A 23,182-nucleotide genomic window follows, 5' to 3' on the forward strand; every position below is an offset into this window, starting at 1 on the left:
GCGTACCTAACCCCCTTTCTTGGGGGGTAGTTGGGGTTTTAATCAGTTTTTTATAAATTACAAAAAAAATTATACATCAAATAAAAAAAAAAAAATTAATTTAAAGTTCTAGCTGAAGTATTTGTGTCCATTTTCGTTTTTGGCAATTTTCTAGCTTCAAAGTTGACCGAGATATGTGAATATTAAAATGGAATTTGTTTGCTCATTCAATCAAATGAAAAAGTATTCATCTTATAAATCGTTAGAGATAGAAGAAAAGTTTAAATGTAAAAGTTATTCCTTATAAAAAAATCAACAACTTTTATTTGAAGCATTCTTTCTTAAACAGTACTGTTTGCCCGTGAGGACGCAACTTAGGAAAAAGCTTTGGTGTCTATTTTCTCCACAATTAGGAAAAAAAGTGTGTTAATTTTTTTCAGATTAACTTCAACTAGTGGTTTTGCATAACAAAATTCCAGAAAATAATTGCGAAAATTTCGATTATTTTTTTTTTTTTTAAATGTTTCACATAATCACTGAAAATAACCTGAAAATTCTCAACACACTTTTTTTTTATAGTTTTGGAGAAAATGACCACCAAAGTTTTTTCTTAAGTTGTATCCTCACAGATAAACAGTGATGTTTACGAAAGAATGATTCAAATAAATTTGTTAATTTTTTTATAAGGAATAACTTTACAATTAAATTTTTGTATCAATTAAATCTCTAACGGTTTACAAAATGGATCATTTTTCATTTGATTGAAAGAGCAAAAAAATTCCATTTTAAAATTGGTATACCTTGGTCAATTTTGAAGCTAGAAAGTCGAAAAAAAAATGTACACAAATAAATCAGCTAGAACTTTTAGTTGAACTTTTTTTATTTGATACATAGTTTTTTTGTAATTTGTGAAATACTGATTAAAATCCCCAATTAACCCCCATGATAGGGGGTTAGGCGTGTCCCTGAGAGGTCGACTTTTTGATACGATGTTTTTACAACCTAATAAAATTTCAAAGATGACTGAATTTTTTCTTGATTACCATGATATTTTATTTAACATAGATTGAATGAAAACTATTTAAAATGTTTTAGAAAATGGAATGGTTAGCAATAATTTCGTTGAATATTCTGAATTGCTTACAAAATGTTGTTGTTACTGGTGGCTTACTAGCTGGATCACTATATTGTGTTTATTTGGTAGTGGATACACACACATTAACTGTTGGTGATTACGTTTTGTTCTCTACCTATATATTACAACTCTACATGCCTTTGAACTGGTTTGGAACTTATTACAGGTAAAAAATAAATATTCAAATTTCACAAATCCTCAACAAAAAAAATTCACATGAATAGGGTATTATCGTTAGTCAAAAACAAATTATGAAATTTGAAAAGAGTTAAAATTTATGTAAAAATATACTTAAATATTTTGATTTCGAGTCATTAAAGCACTTTTTTCTTTTAAAATATTAAAATTAAAAATCGTAATTTTTAAACTGTATATCACGTGACCTAAAACGCGGGTGATGTCATAGCGGTATGAGTCATAGACCATCAGTTAGTTGAGTGTAGACAGTTGGGTATAATATATACATAGATAAGTATTTATATTTATATTATAATCAGATGTCTATGAATATATCTGTTAAACTTATTTGTGTTATTTCGTATAGTGATACCCATATTACGTCATCAAATTGGATGCCCCCGTTTTTGACAGTTTAAAAAAGGTTTAAAATTTAATTTAAGTTTTTTGCAAGAAAGCGTGTGTATTTTTCTGAAATAAATTTTTGGTTGCTTTTTATTAGAAAAATCAACATTTTGAAGTACTTTTTCAAAAATAGTGGAATACCCTATTTTTAACTGCTTCTTATAAATTTTTTTACTCTCTGAAACTGGGTGACATATTAAAAAACTTCCATCACGTTAAGTTTTCTTGCAAAAACTCTTTTGAAGAACCGTAAATTCAAGGAATTTAGGGGGATACTGATTCAAAATGGAATCTCGCAATCTTGGGGCCGACCGTCACTAAATTAACAGCGAGTAGCATACACTATAATAATGAATAATAATGGGGTTTAACCTCCGTTTTTCAGATATTTATCTATAACAGAGACCATCCACATCATTATTTTTTTATTTTAAACTACATTCAATATACAATTAAATTTTTATGATGTGGGTGGAGTTCGTTTCTTTGTTCTTATCAATTTCAATTTTACCGCTCAATTAATTATAATTGCTCAAACTGCTCTGTCAGCAAGTTTTTTCTGTTTTACCCTTATTTTCCTTATTCCTTTGTCAAATTCCATAATTCATCCCTCATTTTCATGCTTATTATGTCTTGGTTTGACGAAAAATATACTCACGGTCTAAAAATGTACCGCTTAAGAAAAAACACGTTAGACAAATAATTTGAACGAAAAAAATATAATAAATTTAAACAAATTTAAATAATAAGTGTATTGGGCAAACATGTTAGTTTTTAGAGATTCTCTCCTAATATTCTAGACATATAATTACTATTTTTAATCATATTCTCCTAATATTAATTTAAGGACTTTTGATTTTCTTTACTACTTGTCTACGAAATTTGTTGTTTGTTGTTTTAAGCCATGGGTTCAGGGTAGCCACGGGTTACGGTAACTACGGGAGCGAAATAATGCACGGGTGGAGCTAGTTTATTTTATTATTCCCAAAAAAACTAAAATCTTATATATTTAAACGAGCAATTCTTGTATACATATAGATATACAGATGTAGGATAGATAGGAGTCATATTTTACAGCCAATATTTCAGTTTAAATGTCCTGATAATGTACTTTATTTCGTCGCCAATAGATGTCAAGATGAGTCATATTTTACAGTCAATACTTCAGTTTTTCCTGAAAACGCGGATAAAACGACATTTTATATAAAATGAAACCTAGCTAGATCGATTTTATTTTTAAGTCAAAAGTTCAACTTACTACGAATTTTTTTATTTATTTCCCGCTACTTTTAACCACCTTTGGTTCAAATGAGCTGAAATTCGGTATGTAAAATTGAATACTAAATGGAACAATATTTTCGATGTGGGGAATAGATTTCAGTAATTTGGAGGGAATTCTCATAAGAAAATCTATTTTTATTATACTATTTGAGCACTCTACAGCCCCTCCAGATTGAACTAAAGAGTTGAAAAGTATTTAGATTTAGTTGGTGTCAAAAAAGCGTGTTTTGATGGTGTCAACTTCCTAGCCCCTTCCCCTTTTTCATGACGAAATATAATGTTTTTATTTTTCGCAATTTTTCATTTTTTGTATATCTCACAGCCCCTCCAAGACTTAGAGGGTTGAAAAGTTATATTCTAGTTTAGCAGCAAAGTGCCACATTTTTTTGTCCACGAGTATACTTTTGGTACTATAAGATAGATATGGTCTGAGTACAGTCGTAAGCGTTTCGAAGATCTTATATCGCTTCCACGGGCCTCTCTTAGCAAAATTGTTGCGGCTATTACACGACACTGGCTAGGCGGCAGGCACGCTGACAGTGTATCACAACTATTGCAGGAGCTGTCGAAGTGGGGAAGAGGAAGAAACGATGTCTCATCTTCTCTGTCACTACTCAGGTCTTGTCATGGCGAGATGGACTCACTTGAACCAGCCTTTCTTCGACGACCTGAAGTCCGTTGATATCAAATCACCCCTCTATTTTTAAACAGCTCCAAATAGTTCATGGAGTAGTAGTAGTGGTGGCTGGAATGGATCAACCCTTTTTCGATTACACAACACATTCTTTGGTCTAAGTGTGTCCCACCCCAGGACAGTCACTCAACCCTAACCTGACCTAAGAATTTGCTCACCTCTACAGTCCCTTTCCTTTCAAACTCAGTTAGACTCGAATTTTTACATAATTTTAAATTTTTATTTTAATATTTTCAGGGTTACTCAAAGGAATTTCATTGACATGGAAAACATGTTAGATCTATTCAAAGAACCTCAAGAAGTTATCGACCCTCCAAATGCACCAAAATTAATTGTTAAACGTGGTCAAATTGATTTTAACAACGTAACCTTTGGCTACACACCTGAACGAGTTATATTGAAAAATATCTCATTCACAGTACCAGCTGGCAAAACGGTTGCTTTGGTTGGTCCCACTGGTTCGGGTAAAAGTACCGTTGTACGATTGTTATTCCGATTTTATGATGTAGATGAAGGTGCTATTTTGATTGATGGACAAAATTTGAAGACTGTACAACAAGAATCTGTACGAAAAGCTATCGGTGTTGTGCCCCAGGATATAACATTGTTTAATAATACGATTAAGTAAGTATAAGTGGCATTTTTTCATGGTAGCCCCATTACTGTAAAATCTGGAAATATCAGGAAATTTAAGGGGCTATATCCAGTTGCAATCCTAAAAAAAAAAACGTTTTTTTATGAGTTTTTTTTGAGAAGACTTATAGGTTATTTCTTTAATTTTAAGATCCCGTTGTCCGATTTCGAAAATTTGATATGGTAATGCTCCTGTAGGCGATGTCCTGGAAGTCATAAAAAAAAGGTACCTGGCGATGAGCTCCATATCTTTTTTGGGTTATCTCGTTTGGATTATCCAAAATGAAAATTTCTTTAGTCGATAGATGAATACAAATATTAATAGGAATAGACAAAATTGTAATTTTTGACAAAATGGCAGCCTCCAAAACAAAAATTAAAAAATCTTCCAATTTCCAATTTCAAAGTGGTCTAAAATATCGAAATAATTTTCAGAAATCTTATTCTTTCGATTAATATCTGGTGAAAATATCTAAAAAGCCGTTTCGGAGGAATCTTGCTCTTGTTTATACTCAGTTAAAATATTGTTTTAAGCGTTTTTCTTCGTGATTATCGGATCAACTTCAAATTTTCAGTGAATATACTTAAATATATGTACATTCCGGAAAAAATCGTTTCTTTGAAAATCCTAACTGGATATAACCCCTTAAATTCTACTTGAAGTACTAATTTGACCAGGGAATTTTTGAATTATTCGATTGGAAAATATAGAAAAATTTCAAGGGAATTTCATTTTGGCAAAAACAGAGGCTACCATGATTTTTGAGTTAATATTAAAAGCCCATAAATGTGGAAAATCAGGTAATGTTAAAGAATTTTAAAATTCTGGAAATTCAGATAATAGTCAGATTATTTTAGTGACGATCAGAGATAAAAATGATTAATAATAATATAATAAATAATAATAATGGGGTTTAACCTCCATTTTTCAGATATCTATCTATAACAGAGGCCGCCCACATCATTATTTTTTTAATATTAATTTTATTTTAAACTAATATAAAATATAAAATTAAATTTTGATGATGTGAGTGGAGTTGGTTACTTCGATTTTATCCAAGCGTCGAAATGTGATCAATTTTACCGCCCCATTAAATATAATTACTCGCACTGCCACTGCATGGATTCGAACCTGCAATCAGTCAGTAACCTAACGTTTTAAAGACGTCTTAGATCGCAATTCTTTTGAATGCATTTTATAACAATTTAGAGCAAATACTGGGAATGAGATGATCCTTGTCACCAGGTGCATTGGAGAAACTTTTGAACATCATATTCGTGATTAGCGACTCCAAAAACCTCCATGTAACAAAATTTGGGCGATTTACCAAGTTATAAATTTTTTTTCTTAAGAGGCACTTACCAAAATGTATCCTAGCGATGCCACAAAAATGTTCATGGATTGTTTAGAATCTAAATAGGTCACAAATTTTATAATTGACTTCCTGAATCGAATGCAAAAAACCGCATCCCAACCTGAAAAAAAATCTTGAAAGTGTTTTTAGTGTTCTATCCTCTCGCCTAATAGTCAAGTTATTTTATGAGAATAATTCGATCATCCCCCTAAATTCACCACATTCGAAATGTCTTCTGGTGGCAGGTTCGAGACCAAAACCTTCTCACCCAAGACTTCTTTTCAAACCAACTAAAATTTTTTTTTTAATTTTATTTTTAATAAATTTTCAGATATAACATTCGATACGGAAATATAAATTCACCAGACGCTGACGTTATAGAAGCAGCACGAAATGCAGATTTCCATGAAAAAATTGTTACGTTCCCCGATGGATATGAAACTGTTGTGGGTGAACGTGGTTTAAGATTATCTGGTGGAGAAAAACAACGTGTTGGAATCGCTCGTACAATATTAAAAGCTCCACAAATAGTGCTATTAGATGAAGCTACCAGTGCTTTGGATACACATACTGAACGAAATATCCAGGTAAGTTCCAACTTATCTTTGGTCACCTCCAGTTTCTGCTCGATGGCGAAGGCGGATCGATGTTATAAAAGTGGGTGTTAATTTCAACAATTTGAAGAGATTTCTCAGGAAAAAAACTGCTTTTTCGACTGTTTTATGGCTTTTCCCAGCTTTATAACTCCTCTAAATGGAGATAATGTTGAAAATCTGTAGATTGAGTTGATGTCAAAAAATTGCCTTTTGGAAATTTAAATTTTTCAGTTCTCGTACCTCATTTTTTATGTCGAAATATATTTTTCGCGGTTCTAGATACTTTGCGCACATTTATGATTTAATGTTAAAAAAGTGACTTTTGATAACATCGGCTGTCCAGCCCCCCCCCCTTCCGGATATTTTATATAAATATTTATTGTCTCCAAAAACATGACAAAGAATTCAAGAAAAGGCAAGAATTCAATATAATAAAAGCTCTATAAGGAGCATCTAATTAGAGGAAAATATGACCTTAAGGACAGGGCAGGTTTGTGGTAAACGACCCACCGAGAATTTGTAGATGGGTCGATCCAACGCACAATAAAAGGTAAATGTTTGAACTTTGTATTGAACTCGATTCAAAAAACTATTAAGACGGAAAAGTATGTTTTATTTGGCAATAATAAAAAAAAAATGTTTTTAGTCATATTCGTCTTCAAATTTTCACTGGAAAACTGCTCCTATTTTTTTCTTTTGACTTAAGCTACCCTATTTTCTATTCTTGTCTTAGTCTTAAAAGAAAAGCCATGTTATAAAATACTTAAACTTTGTCCTGTTACAAAAAAATTTACCGGGCAAAAAGGGGCATATAAACAAAAAGCTTTGAGTTTTATAAATTTAATGAAAAAAAGCCAACTTTTTTATCAGCAAATATTAATGACAAATATTTAATTACATTAATAGAAACATTATATTCTAATAAATAAGGCACAAACCTTCGTCTTCAATATAAAAAAAATCCTTACTTAATTGTATTAACAAATTTAGTAAACGTAAATTGAATGACACGGTAAATAGAGAGCAACAACAATAATAAAATGCATCCGTAAGAACAGGTGGATTGCGGCTTACAAAACAGGCGGGAGGCGAGGTTAAGATAAATCAATTGACCTGTTTGTGATGAAGTGGTTAGCTAACTACACCACAAAACAACTTTCAATTCAAAACAAAATGAAAGTTGAATTTTCTGACTTTTGTCCGGAAATTTGATATAAATATTCCACTGTGGGGTTTCTAGTCATCGGTCGTTTCTAGTCATATATATGTACTGCAGTCTATAATTATAGGGATTTTTCTTTCACCAACGTTGGGCTGCAGTGTTGATTTTTTAAGGTAAAGACTGGTTAAAACCAGTCTTAAAATATATAGTGAACAACTTGTAGATAAAAAACTAAGAGTGATTGTAATTAAATAAATATACAGATAAATTTTAATTTAGGAAATTTTTAATTTCTGAGGCCACCGCCCCACCGGGAATTCTCCCAAATACTCATTTGGCCAATCCATCCCTGCTTAAGGATGAAACTCTTCTGTTCACGAGTTTTTTTTTTATTTGTTGCAGTCTGCGTTGAAGAAAATCTGTACAAATCGTACCACAGTTGTAGTTGCGCATCGTTTATCTACAATCATTCATGCCGATGAAATTTTGGTTTTGAAAGATGGTGAAATTGTTGAAAGGGGTAAACACGACGATTTAATATCAATACCAGGGGGTGTATACGCGAAAATGTGGCGAGTACAATTACAGAAACAGGCATCAGTAGATATACCGAACGAAGCAGACGAAGAAGAACAACCTTCAAAAGCTCCAGAAGAAGATGTCCCACCACCAAATCCACATCACCATCACCATCATAGTTAAGATTCATTTGATTCCATATCAAAATTTTCTGTTCATATGTTTTTATTTTATCGTAGTCAAATTTTTTTAGTGTCCGGTCTTTTGTTAGTTTATTAGTAATTTCTTTTATGGCATACATCCAGGAATCTGAACTGGAATAAAATTGCAATTTTAGCTCAATTAAATAAAAAATTTGACGATTCTATCGACACGATTTGTCCCAACAACTTATATAAGATTATTTCCGCCGTCTCGAAGTGAAGATACCTCCCAGTAGCCAGTTTTATTGAAAGGCATTTGAAAGTCCAAAAAAGATTTAAAACAATTTAATTTCAGGATATCTTATGCGTGTTTCCGTCTTTTGGAAGAAAAATATCTTCCAGGACCTTTTTGGTTCATTTAAAAGCAATGGTATACAGATATTGAATGTTCGGGTCCCATCAATACTGGGAGAGATCTCGACTAAGAAGCTGTGAGCTCTCTGCATGGTGTCTGGCCTCGACAGAATCATATATCGATTATAATAGTGTTTTTAATCCGAAGACGTCTCGTCTTTGTGTGACAGGTCGGTCTCAAAGAGCTCACAGAGGACTCTTGGTCTAGGTTCTAGAGGACTCACTTGCGGTACCCCTCTATACACTGAGGTGTTTTTCACAATGGGTAAGTTCAAAACTAAACCCAAAAATTGTTTATTCCAGTCATTTTTTTTAAAACAAATACGCCACTTAGGATTACGAAAGAATCATTCGAGATCAATGGCACAGAAAACTTATAGTCAAAATACTTTTCATGACTAATCAAAGCAGCAAACAAATAGCAGGATGTTTTATGGAAGTATGTTCCCGTCTTCTGGGGAACAGGGATATCCCCTAGGTCCATTAATTATATGATTCATAGGATATAATTGGTCCGCTGAACCAATTATATCCGCAATTCTGTTTATAATTAATCCATTCAAAGCTCTTATCCTAATATTCCGTGTCTTAGTAACTCATCGCTGGAGTTAAAATCTTCTGTTTACAAGATTTTCTAGTCTTTTTAATTTCCGTTTTATTTTACATAGCTAGAATTTTTCTCATAAATTCTATAGCTCCCAACCTTAACTTTCTAGAACTAAAACTACCATTTAAGATCGTAAATCGTAAAAATCATTCGAGTCGCAAAACAATTATGGCTGGTGTATTTCTCGTAATGTACTGTTCCAGAGCTCTGCATTTCACGCAGATACTTGAAACTTGAAATCGTTGAAATTTATAAATATTATCAACCATATGGCAAGAAGAAGGGTAAAATTCTGCTAATGTTCAAAAGCTGTACCACTAAGAGCCCTAAAACGTCATTTTTAATCACTAACTGTGCAATTTGGATAAATTTTCAATCAAAACACAGTTCCAAACCAAATCCCTCCCAAATATGAGCATTAAATGATGTCCGCTCCTTTTGTGTTTGATTTTTTCTAACGCGAAGTGTGGTGCCAAGTCTGACAGACGCATTACGTGATTATTTCGCTAATCACTAAAGGAAAAGCCACGCCGAAATTCACAGTTTAACTGTAGCTAAAAATAGAAAGCTAGAAGGAAAAACAATCTTCTAGCCAATACACATTGAGATTTATCGAGAAAAGTAATCATGCGGGTCTGTGAGACTTAGTACCACTACTGGAAGGTTAACTAACAACTTCCTTCAATAAATAAAATGCGACAGTTTTACCGTCTTCTACCATGAATTCTTGCCGCCATAGTTTGCATCTTTTGAGCGTTCTGGGAAATTATTACTTACTGTTTTTTAGAAAAATTAAAATACATCCCAATTTCCATTTTAGTCAAAATAATAAATGATACGAGAGGTACTGTGATTGGGTCCTTGGGTCTAGACCAGTAGATCTTCTGTGTTCAATAGAAAAGGAAAATCGTAGCAATAGAATCTCGCAACGAATAATTAAATTTTTTATTTTCTTCTATCAGGAATTTACGGTTTTTTAGCGTTACGGGAAATTATTACTTCCTATTTTTTAGAAAAATGAAAATACATCTCAATTTTCATTTTAGGTAATATAATAAACAATGAGAGAGGTACTGTGATTTTGTCCTTACACCTATCCCTGTAGATGCTCTGTGCTCAATAGAAAAGGAAAATCGTGGCGATAGAATATCTCAACGAATAATTAAATTATTCTGCAATCGAATTTTCGATCGGACACTACTCAGATTATTCCGATTATTGTTAGATTTATGTAAATTTATAGTGTCAAAAAAATTTTATTCATGTTAAGGAGAAAGTTCCTTAAGAAAATTGGAGGCTGCTTTTTTTTTTAGAATTTGTATATAAAAATTTTTATACAAATTTGTAAGACGTCTGCGCACGACTCAAATAGGGATCATTCTTGAATTACTTAACTATTAAACATAGATATTTGGTGAAAATTACGAATAAATCGGTGGGCTTGAATTTAATTGAGAGAGTTTAAATTTCCATTATTGAAAAAAATGAGAAAATACAGTGACAGAATGGCAATCGTCCTTGAAAACTTTGAAATTTCCAGAGAAATTGAAATTCAGGTAATTTTTGTATGGGTCAGGTAAAATGTTAAGAAAAAAAGTGGGTCTCTAAAATTTTATTCTGAAGACCTGAATCATCATGGAAAAATCAAGAATTTCAAGAGCCAATTCGATTCGCCACCCTGACGATTAATTCGTTGAAATAAATTTTCTCTTTACATGTATGTTACTATAAATGTACACTGTCCATAAATTTCATTAACAGATTCGATGTTTTCCATTTGTTTTGGATAAAGCACTCCATTGAGTTGAATTATCTGATATCTGTTTGAGTACAAAATATTCACGGTGTCTCATTTTAACTTTCGATGTTAAATATTTTGAAATTTAAGTGATTGTCAGCAAAAAAATTGCATACAAGGATTGTAGGGTTTAGATGAACCGAATTTAGTACAAAAAGGATTTCTGTAAAATTAATATACTGATCTGGCCAAGAATCCTCATAGAATTCGAAATATATGTACTACGACGCAAGGTAAGATCCTTAGGAATTTTGCAAATGTATTTAGTATGGCTTTGTACGGTCCCATGAAAAGTTGTAGAGTTTAGATGAACCGAATTTAGTACAAAAAGAATTCTTTATAAAATCAATAAATTGATCTGACCAAGAGTTCTCAAAAAATTGTAAATATAAATACTATGGCACAAGGTAAGGTCCTTTCTGTTTAGGAATTCTGCAAATTTACTTAATATGGCTTCGCACGGTCCTATGAAAAGTATTTTTAATAATTTTCCTAAACATCAAACATAGTAATTTTTACGATTGTGGTATCTGGTCCGGGAGGTAGTCGAGAAGGATGGAAAATATTATTTTGTCGATGGCAACATCACGCTACCCCCCGGACTAACCTTCCTGTCTTAAGGATCATGTGTCTTCTATGCTTGTGCTCACGGTCTATGCAGGTAATTTTTTAACGATTTTTCGAGACTTTAAAGACAATAATTTTCTGTTTTCAAAATAAATTATCTCGATAAATCAGAACTAAACAAATTTTGGGAAAGTAAGAAATATATTATAAACAAACATTCAAATTGCATGATATTTAAATCTGAAAATTGAAACGAGACAGCGTGCAGGGCGAATACAAAGAAATTCCAAAATGTTACCCAAAATAAGTTCAAAATATTTAAATCAAAAAAATTGAAACCAAAGGAAAATTTTAAAAATAAGAAAACAAAATATAAGGCTCGTTAATTGGTAAATTTAATATTGTAAATGTATATCAATCAGAAAACGTACATCGAAAGATGTCGAAACAAATATTTGTTTGTTTTATTCTAGAAAAAAAATAGATTTTGGATTTTATTTTTAAAATAGATTAATTAGAAAGTTTTGTTTATTCACACGCTTACAACTTATTTTTTTTGTGATTTAGTTTTTTATGTGATTCCTCAAAAATTAAATGAAATTTTGGTTTTATTAAAATTGATCAATTAAAAAAAAAATACATTCTTCGTTGAAATTGATATATAAAAATGACCATAGAAGAAAAATTGTTCATTTTTAGAAGTTTTTGGGGTGCAGTTCCGGTTATACTGAAAATGTTTTATCCTACTGCTAAAAAACGAATTGTTGCCTTGAAGCTGATTTTTTCATCGAAATTCACGTTCAACTGATCGCATTTTTTAACCTCTGCATAGTAATGGAAAATGGAAAAATAAGGATAGTTTTCCCACCCCCCAAAAACCCTCTAAATATTAACAATGATAAAAAAATTTTAAAAAATCAAAATTTAACCACGGTAAACATCTTCCAAGAGTTTCCCGAGGTCATTGTTTATGAATATGTGGGTAAAAAGCAACCAAAGGTGGTTGACACCCCATTAAAATAACCCCAAGAAGTGATAGAGATTAAAAATTTATTAAACTCAAAATTTCACCTTGGAAATCGTCTCTTGGGGGTTTTTGAGGTTGCTGATCACGAACTCGAGATCAAAAAGATGGTTGCAATCCTATTAAAATCACCCTTAATAGTTACAATGATTAAAAAAAAATTGAAAATTCTAAATTTCACTGCCGAGAGACGAAATATCCGAGGTGAAATATATAATTTTCTAAATTTTTGTATCATTATCACTTCTAAGAGCGCTTTTAATGGGGTTGCAATCATTCTAATCATTTCCAGTTGCTTATTGACTTCGGATTCATGATCAGCGACCCCAAAAATCCCCGAGGAACGATCTTCGAGGTGAAATTTTTAATTAAAAAAAATATTTGTCTGTCACTTCTAGGGGTAATTTTAATAGGGCTGCAACAATCTTCAGTTGCTTTTGACGTTGGATTCATGATAAGCGATCTAGAAAATCCCCGGAAGACCATTTTCGGGGTGAAATTTTGAATTTTTTTATCACTGTTACTATTTGAAGAGCTTTGGGAGGGTGGAAAAACTACCCTCATTTTCTCATTTTTCGTTACTATGCAGAGGTTAGTGCTGCTGAATGTTCCTAGGGTCTACTAGTAAAAAATTGTAGGTATTAAAATTTTATCTCGGAAAGTTTCGTATATGGAATGACCGAAACTGCGGCATACAAAAAATTTTATTCAATTTTTGAGGTATCTTGGAAGGTAAAATACAGATAAAGCGATAAAAAGTAAATGGCTCTTCGTCGGGAAATAATGTTAGTGTTAATATTTACGTGAGGATAACATTTAAACTAAGCTAGCGTGTGACTAAATAAAGCGTATAATATATAGAAATATATTGTTGCTGATTATTATTATCAAGATTGTAAAATATAAAATTTTTTTTATGATTAAAGATCTATATTATTTAAATCAATTATTATTTATTTAACACATTCCTTCGTCTTTAATTTCAGAAAGGTGCATCAAGAGAGTGAAGGGCCGTATCTATAAGTTATAATTAATAGTTTTATAACAGGTAGTGGTGGATTAACCCATTGGGCTTAAGGGGTGGAGACAAATTTTTATGAGAAGAAAATAGGGGGAGAAGGCAAATTGTATGGTAAGGGACCGCACACAAGGGGCGCCACGGTGATTTACGAAGACTAAAAAAAAGCTGTAGGTCCCGAAGAATTACATTGTCTAGGAGCCCCGACACAGATTAATCTGACACTGATAACCAAGATTGAACTTGTTGAAAACAATTGTAATCAATCCCAGATGTTCGACGTGTTTTTTTAAAAAAGGGGCTTTAATAATAAAAATTTTACTTCTTAATCTTTTTCTGAGTGTATTTTCTTTCGTGGTGAGGGGAGTGCAAGTGAACACTTTATCACTCTCCTTCTGGTCCTTGTGACCTCAAACATTCCGATATTTACACATACACATGCAAGAAACAGTTTTCGAAGCAGTAATTGCTCTACGAGCTAAACATAGCTGATGTAGCTTTTTGGTTACTTAGTGGTCTATATTTTTAAATAGAAAAAGAATTCGCCAATTCGAAATACCATGCACTTTTCTTAAGACAAACATATTCTTTATACACGAATCTTCAAGAATCAACAGATTAACTAAATACTACCCTTCAGGGGTGATTTTGGCTCAACAAACTCTCTGGATTCCAATGTTACGAACTCCTAAAATAGATTAAGTTAGGTTAGAGTGGCTCTCTTGGTATGGGACACACTTAGATCAAAGGGTTGGCCCATCCCCGGTCACTACTCCATGAAACCTTTTAGCGCGGCAGTACCGTCCTACCTTTGAACCTAAGGTAAATAGACGAAAATTTTACGATTTTACGGGTCATAAAAAATATGAAAACAATAATGATCACTATTTAAGGTATTTCCAGCATGGTATCTGCAGTTCCTATGCTAAAGCTATGGTTAAAATTTTTTTCGACATAATTTAACGAAAAATTAAATTTAAGAATTTAATAATGCTTACTATTAATTCCCAAAGTTTCAGAAATTTTGATCGTTTAAAATGGGAAATAATTATGCCAACGTCCCAATTTCGATCAATTTACGTCAAAATTAATATCTCGAAAGTGAAAATTAATTTCTAAATTTTTTTTTTAGAATTTTATTGTATAAACATTTTTTTCTACTTTTTCTTCAATATATAATAATATCATAAAAAATAGTTGGAGAGACCGGGCATTTTACATGCTTTAAATGGGACATGACCCTCAAAATCGCGAACTTTGTCTTTAAATATCTCGCGATCTAAACGGTCAAAAATTATGAAATTTTAGGAATTCATAAATAAAGCTATTATAAACCCGAGAAAAAAAATTCGGCCAAATCTGTCGAAAAGTGATTTCATGCTGGAACTACCTTAAATAACATTTTTCATTTTATTGTTTAAATAGTTTTTTGATCATTTTTGACATATTGTTCGAAACAAAAACAGAATCAATTTCAAAAATGAAAAAGTTTATTAGGTACATCATTTTTTTGGAGAATTTTAGTCCCCTGTCTCGTTGCGGCATTGCTATCAGCTCTGAAAGAACATTGTTCTAAACTGTTGCGCTTTTGATAGCACGAAAAAGTAAAATGAAATTTTTAGTAGCACATGTTTTTGACAGTATAAAAATAATTTGTCTATTGGTAAAACAGTTTTTATTATACAAATTGCATTTTGAAATGATGCTTAGACTGTGACTTTAATTGGCGAGAAGGATATTCACAAAATATGTATACGCCAGTTTTTAATTATTTTCATTGTAAAGTCTAGCAGAATCAATACATACATATAGGAAGTCACATTCTAAGCATTATACAATGACTGCGATAGACAAGGATAGACATATACGTATAAAGCCATCTATTAATGAGCTATTCAACTTTATAAAAGATATTACAGATTTCTGTAAATTAATGCCATCTATTAATTACTAATTCAACTCAAACAGAAATCTGTAACAGTGTAACCAACAATCAAGCTAGTTGTTAATAGATGGCATTAATTTACAGAAATCTGTAATATCTTTAATAAAGTTGAATAGCTCATTAATAGATGGCTTTATACGTATATGTCTATCCTTGTCTATCGCAGTCATTGTATAATGCTTAGAATGTGACTTCCTATATGTATGTATTGATTCTGCTAGACTTTACAATGAAAATAATTAAAAACTGGCGTATACATATTTTGTGAATATCCTTCTCGCCAATTAAAGTCACAGTCTAAGCATCATTTCAAAATGCAATTTGTATAATAAAAACTGTTTTACCAATAGACAAATTATTTTTATACTGTCAAAAACATGTGCTACTAAAAATTTCATTTTACTTTTTCGTGCTTTCAAAAGCGCAACAGTTTAGAACAATGTTCTTTCAGAGCTGATAGCAATGCCGCAACGAGACAGGGGACTAAAATTCTCCAAAAAAATGATGTACCTAATAAACTTTTTCATTTTTGAAATTGATTCTGTTTTTGTTTCGAACAATATGTCAAAAATGATCAAAAAACTAATGATCATTCCTTGTAATTTAGAAATGAATCATGAAGTCATTAATAAAATACATATATTTGTTTGGAATTATGAATTTGTTTTTAGTAGCTTGGACATTCTTCATAATTACATATTTTCTCGGATTTAATCAAATTGAAATTTTGTATAAAATTTAAGCATTTTCCAGTGTGTGGTTCAGTAGAGTTGTTAGTTTCCGAAAAGTGCAGTGAATAGTTAATTAATACATTTTACTTTTTCGTGCTTCCAAAAATCTAACAGTTTAAAACAATGTACTTTCAGAGCTGATAGCAGTGCCGCAACGAGACAGGGGACTATAATTCTCCAAAAAAAGATGTACCAAATAAACTTTTTCATTTTTGAAAATGATTCTTTTTTTGTTTCGAACAATATGTTAAAAATGATAAAAACACTATTCAAATAATAAAATGGAAAATGTTATTTCATTAGTGATCACAACAAATATCACAACTATAAATAATATCTACAATCTATCATTATATATTTTCATGCCCCCCCCCCCCCACCATTCCCTTGGTGTAAGTAAAATTTTGTATTTTTAATTGAAAATATTTAATTAAATATCTGTATATATACAGGAAAGTATAAGGGTGAAAGTCTATTTATTCCGAGAATCCCTCTGATTCCATCAGTTTCCAGTAAAATATTGCTTTGCAATGATTATCAATAAAGCACAAGGTCAGAGTTGAAAATTGCCCGGTGTAGACTTACGAAGTGACTATTTTTCTCATGGTCAATTTTATGTGGTGTGTTCAAGAGTGGTTCACCTGAGGATCTCATCGTTCTCCAACCAGATAAACGTACGAAGAATGTTGTTTACAGAGAAGTTTTGTAAATGTAAGTTAAGTATTTTACAGGTTATATATCTTTTCCGTTATAATGAGTTTCATGTACATGAAATGTTCGATAAATAACGGGAACGCATCCCAATACACAGTACCCCTCGGGTGATGTGGAAATCTGTGTATTCACTGACAGGCACTATACTTTCTATATAAAATTTGAAAAATTTACAATCAATATCAAATAGAAATTAAAAATTTCGTTAATAAAAGAAGTATAGATTCACATCCAAATGGTTAGTGTGTCCAGCGAAGCATGCGGGTATCAGCTAATTTAATAGATATTGTTGACAGGCACAAAGGTTTATGAATCGAAGGAAATTTAAAGAAGTAAAGATTTAACAATAGCTAAGGGTAGGTACTAAAATGACTTCAGAAAATTACTCAATTTCAATGTATCATATGGCCGATTCCATCGTTAATAAAAGCATAAATGTTCAAGAAGGATGTCAAGTTGATTTTCTTCGAAATTCTAATTAAACAGGAAAAACTATCGTTTTTAATAGATATGTATATACTGTGCAGAAATTCCAACAGATATCATAGATATTAAAAGTACAATTGCATATCGAAAAAAGGGTAAGAACAAAGAATGAAGGAATTTTTTAAAAAGGATTGTGACAGTATTTAATTGAAATTTAGTATGAAATTTGTAATAAAACATTTACTAATAAATTCGTTTTTATTTGACATAAGCAAATTCATAGTGAAGAAAAACCATTTTCAAATGAATTTTTTAATAAAATATTTTTTAGAAATAGTTTAATTGAATATAAATAAATTTCAGAATTGTTTTGTAAATTACTAAAATAATTAACAGTAAACATAAATATTGTAAATTAATAGTTAATTAATTTCTAGTTGTTAAAAAGCGACCTTAAATTAAATAAATAAATAATTATTACATTTACATTTTGGTTCGCAACACGAATTACAACGATTTGAAGTGCCACGGAATTCAGTGCAACCACCACCACAACAACCTCCTTTTTTGCCACAACTTTCGTCGTTTCCACTTCTCTTTCTTTTTCGATTACAGTTGCTTGCATCACAATTTAATCTTTCACAAAAATCACATGTACATTCCTTTTTTTCGCTTCTTCTGCTGGTTTTCTCTTCTGGCGTGCTCTACAAAATCGACCACATGATGGTTCATCCTCATTTTGATTATATTGATTGCAACACTATCGCAACACTAGCGGGTCTATTTGGCTAAGTTCTCTGAACCATTGCTTCGAGGCCCGATGCTCGAGCATGGCCCGCTAACCTCTATACTCATACTCATACTCAACACTATCGCAAGACGATTGGATTGTACGCTTTACAATCATTTATATCATCTGCTTATACCTTTTAAACGGTTGGATCATCCCCATTTTGTAATGATAAAAAATTTTGCCCCGGGGGCATAGCCTCAGTTGCCCTATTGTAGTTTCAGCCCTGTGTATCGTTAGTTGTCAGATCTGATTTAGTCTGACTGCCCCAGATCTCTGCTAATATTGGGTGGCGCCAGCCATGGAGATGTCGATGCGCACAATGTTTGTATAAGTTTTTTTCTGAGTTGCCTAATTATAATTGCCTCGCAGAATTAGCTTTTTGAAAAATAATGATGAATATCACAATTTTGACTGAATAAAATCTTCTGAAATTCGAAAAAAGATTTTCTTGTTTTTATTGACTTGATGGCCTAAATTGATGAACAAAGTTTCAAGTCCCTCTCGGATAATTCCTACGCACGGATCTTCTTGATACTAATTTAACCTAAATACAGATTTTCAACCCTCTAGCTCAATTTCGAAAGGTAGTGAAAGTGCTTAAAGAAAAGCGGTTTTACCCATGAGAATCCCGCCCAAATTAATGTGAAAGTATGTTGAATTTAATATTATTTGATGAAATATTATACTCTTTTCTATTATTATTTCGAATATTTCGTAAATTTGAATCATTTCCATTGCATTCGTTTTCCGTTGCAAGACTTGTGAAAACTCCCAACTTGTTATGGTTCTTCAATTTCTTTATTAAAAAAATCCACATACATAAGCATTTTCCGATTCAAATGAATTTTCTTCAAAAGTAACATCTTCTATACCTATCATTTCATTTGAATCCAAAACTACTGGATCATTTGAACGGTTTTTCATGCAAACAGAGTTCTTCAAGTTTATCAACAATTTAATGTTGTCGGTTTCACAATTTTTGTTTAATATTTTTTTTTTAACTTAAAATATTAACTATGTATCTCTTGTTGTTGTTTACAGCACCATGTTGTCGGAACGTGCTGCAAAAGAATAAAAACAAGTGAAAACAAACAATTGACTGAGTTAATTGTTGAAATACCATGCATAGCCAGTATTGATTTCTTTATCACATAACACATACATACATGTGACACATACATAACTGATATTCAAGTATAGTACATACTATTAAATTTCTGCTTAATTGGCGCCTCCACGGGTAAACAGTGATGTTTACGAAAAAATGTTTCAAACAAAAGTTGTTTATTTTTTGATAAGAAATATTTTTTACATTTAAACTATTGTTCTATCTCTAACGGTTTACTAGATGGGTCCTACGGACCCAAGACCTAATTGACCTATGTTTCTCATTTACGAACTCGACCTCACTTTTTACGTCCTGAGTACGCTGTAAAAATTACAGCTCGATATCTTTTTTGTTTTTGAGTTATCGTGTCCACAGACGAACGGACGGACAACCGGAAATGGACTAATTAGGCGATTTTATAAACACCTATACCAAAATTTTGTTGGTAGCATCAATATTTTTAAGCGTTACAAACTTGAAACTAAATTAGTATACCTTGCAAATTAATATGCATGGTATAAAAATTAGTAATTGGAATAAAAATAATACATTTAATTTACACACCTAACAAATTTTTCCAATGGGTCTTGCAGACAGCACCTTGTCTTTAAAATGAAAATTTTTTTTTTTTTTCATTTAATTCATAATAAATTCCCTGCAGAACTACTGGATAATTTGAACGGTTTTTCATGCAAACAGAGTTCTTCAAGTTTATCAACAATTTAATGTTGTCGGTTTCACAATTTTTGTTTAATATTTTTTTGTGAACTTAAAATAGACTATGTAGCTCTTGTTGTTGTTTACAGCACCATGTTGTCGGACCGTGCTGCAAAAGAATAAAAAAAATTATTAATTGTAATAAAAATAATAAATTTAATTTACACACCTAAAAATTTTTTCCAATGGGTAATGGGTCTTGCATACAGCACCTTGTCTTTACAATGAAAATATTTTTTTTTTTCATTTAATTCATAATAAATCCCCTTCAGAACTTGAATGGTATTTATTAGCCCTGATGTATAAAGTGGGGTTCGAGATTAAAAAATTTTTTTATTAACGACTCCTAATATTGTATATGTTGTTAATTCCGAGACACAACACATTGATATACTTTCCCTGGGGGTGCCTTCAAGTTTTTGGTGTTTAGCGAATCAAAATAACGTGTCCACTTCGCTAATAAATTCAGTAGCGTGAATAGCTTCTGCTGGTAGATTATTTGAAGCTTCTATCGATTCAATTGAAGCAACTATAGTGCTGCTTAATATTTTTGCTGCGATTGCCACCTTCATTTTCACGAACGGTAAATCCAATATAAAATTAATTTCTTGAATTTTTCCCATGGCTGCAAAAAAGAATTTGTTGTTAATTTACTGGAATAAAATTAAGGAAAAAAAGGCAGTAATATGGATTAATAGTTCGGGCAGCGAAACTTTGGGGTTTTTCTTCTCGCATAAAAATAAGTATTTTTTGAAATTTTTTACTTTCCCGGAGTGGTGCAACATGTCAAACCAACAAAATGGCATTTTTTCAGAAATTTTATCATTTTTATTTTATATTCGCAAGAGAAGACATCGGTGCGTATCGAAATTTGGTGGGTTTGTAGTAAATGTTCAAAACCACCGCATATTTTTTTGGGGAGGTTTCACCCCCTCCTCCACAAGTTATAGATATATGTATACATACATATAGTAAAACTGTTCATTTGATTGTAACTTGAAAAATATTTCACTGATTTTAATGAAACTAATACCAAAAGTAGGTTTTAATACTTACTTTCAGTTAAAATTTTAGCCAAATCCGCCAAAATATCAAATTTAGTAAATTTTTTAAAGTGGCTCCCATTTTATCCTACGAAGTTGAATTTTTTTTTTAAATTGTAGCATTTCTTATTATCTTTCAATTCATATCCGTAAAATTACTCCTTGGACCCATATTTTTGCAAAAAACGGAAAATTTATCATTTTTTGAAAATAATTGTTTCCTGGCAGTTTTTTGCTTTGGCTTCAAAAAATTATTCTTAAAAAAGGTATGAATGGTTTAAAGCGGAACTTTTTAGTTTTAACCCCCGCGCTATTGGGGAGGGGGGAAGGGGTGTAAATAATAAATACCTTTAAAAAGATCAAAATAGTTTTAAATCCTAAGTAACCCAAACTTGAGAATTTTTATTAATATACTCCTTTTTGCACCATCCACCCCCTCCCACCATATAAAGGAGTTTGGGGTTGCAGATCTCGAATTTTCAGTCGAAATGTTAAACTTCTTACCCTTCGCCCCCTTTAACCCCACATAAGTGAACCACCTAAATAAATAATACCATTTTTTTGTAAATCTAACGCATGTAAGGGAGTTTTTAAAGTTACTGATCTCGTGATTATGGAAGAAATTTTTCAATTTTCAGATTTTTCCGCTCTTTTTTAGTTCAAATTAGAAGTCCCTCGAATAAAAATTTTTTATTTATATCTGAAAGAACGAGGTCCTCTTTCTTAAAGTGCTAAAACAAAAATTTTTTCATCGATAGCCCACGAAGGTCTCTACACTTTTCTAGTTTTTAAATTGACTCTAAAATTTTTTTTTCAAATATTTTTTTCACTTTTCTCAACACATTTATTTGGATTTTTATGTTTATTTTTCAATTTGCTTTTCCGAGCCCGTTGCAATTTATGTTCTCTATACATAATTCTTTTGTGAGAATTCTTATAATTATAGTTAACTCAAATTCATATAATTTTCCACTTATATCTTCTAAAGTATTGCATTTTTTGTTAAAAATGGAAAAATGTTTTTAGTACACAGAAATAAAATAATTATTTATTTTAAACTTACCTTTTGGTGTTTGAAGTTGTGTAATTCTACCAACTATACATTCAGGATCAAAGTGATTCACTGGATTTTCTGTCATTGCACTTGTACTCAGAATCTTCGTCGAAATCGAAGCTATCAGGAATAGCATATGTTAAAAGTCTAGTAAATTGGTTTTCAGGAAAGTGTAGCTCACACATTATACTACTAGATGTTACATTAATGCCAAAAAATTTGCTTTTAAAATATCTAGTCATTTTTCAACACAACAAATGATTTGGATTTTCCTCATTTTTAAATATTAAAAATAACCGCCGATAACAAACAATAAGAAATGATAAGACTTAACCTCAAACACACACGTGCAAACATTAAGAATGATGGTCGAAGAATGATCAGTGCTGCCGGAGCTCGAGTATCTAACTACCCGCGTAACGAGCTTCAATTATCCGTTTTTAACCGACAGAGGGCTAGCCTTACCCAAATCATGATTGTTATAAAGAAGGAGAACGATCGCAATAGAAAATATTGTCCCCAATATTTTGAAAAAATAAGTGCGGGCTGTTGTGCCCTAAACTACTACATACCGACGACAGCGCGGCTGGTGGCTGAAAATGAACTATAAATTCTACAAATTTTCAGGGGCAGGTGCGCTAATGCTTTAGTACATAGCGATCGTTCTCCTTCTTTATAACCTTCATGACCCGAATTTTACCCAATCCCAGATAACTTTATTGCCAACTAATAAAATTTTTTTTTTCAAATTTTTCGTGGTATACATAAATAATTTCAATTAATAAATTATGTGGTTTAATTTATTAAAATTAAAATTTAAACAATTAAAAAAAATTTCAAAATACTTATATTCTAATCATTGACATTACATTACATAGACTAAGTGTCAAACGATTTTAAGCGTGCCAACATCTGAGGTAATTGCTTAGGACAAATCCAAGGTATATTCGTAAGAAAAAATGTAAAAAGATACGTGATAAGTAATTTTTAAGTCAAAAAGCGAAAAAGTTCTGTGAAATCACGATGTGCTATGTAAAAAATTTTGTGATATGAAAATTTGACATTCAATATATATATTCATGGTCACAAAATTTACACGGTTTTTACTATTCTAATTGATATTACTATAACAGTATATATAGCT

At 31.5% G+C, this 23,182-nt stretch overlaps 1 protein-coding gene and 1 long non-coding RNA gene across 3 annotated transcripts in view; one reads left to right on the forward strand and one right to left on the reverse strand.

The window, feature by feature from the left end:
* LOC123302332 (ATP-binding cassette sub-family B member 6) overlaps window positions 1–13,371 on the forward strand; it is a 33,094-nt gene extending 19,723 nt beyond the window's left edge. The window contains exons 9-13 of one of the 2 annotated variants that reach the window (XR_006535500.1): window positions 1,075–1,280; window positions 3,909–4,295; window positions 5,991–6,246; window positions 7,820–11,131; window positions 11,306–13,371. Coding sequence is in view for 1 of the 2 variants with exons in the window: in XM_044885220.1 (XP_044741155.1) it covers window positions 1,075–1,280; window positions 3,909–4,295; window positions 5,991–6,246; window positions 7,820–8,119 (1,149 nt within the window). In the remaining variant the exon portion in view is untranslated. Of the gene's footprint in view, window positions 1–1,074; window positions 1,281–3,908; window positions 4,296–5,990; window positions 6,247–7,819 lie in introns of both variants that reach the window. The other variant, XM_044885220.1, reaches the window with a different exon arrangement.
* Window positions 13,372–17,776: 4,405 nt separating this feature from the next.
* Window positions 17,777–22,478, reverse strand: LOC123302442. Its single transcript, XR_006535524.1, has 4 exons — window positions 22,048–22,478; window positions 20,111–20,566; window positions 19,789–20,050; window positions 17,777–19,177 (listed from the first exon to the last, which is right to left on the reverse strand). It is a non-coding gene; the product is annotated as an uncharacterized LOC123302442 (long non-coding RNA).
* Between the last annotated feature and the right edge of the window lie 704 nt (window positions 22,479–23,182).

This window comes from Chrysoperla carnea, chromosome X (assembly GCF_905475395.1).
Source record: "Chrysoperla carnea chromosome X, inChrCarn1.1, whole genome shotgun sequence".
Lineage (NCBI taxonomy): Eukaryota > Metazoa > Arthropoda > Insecta > Neuroptera > Chrysopidae > Chrysoperla > Chrysoperla carnea.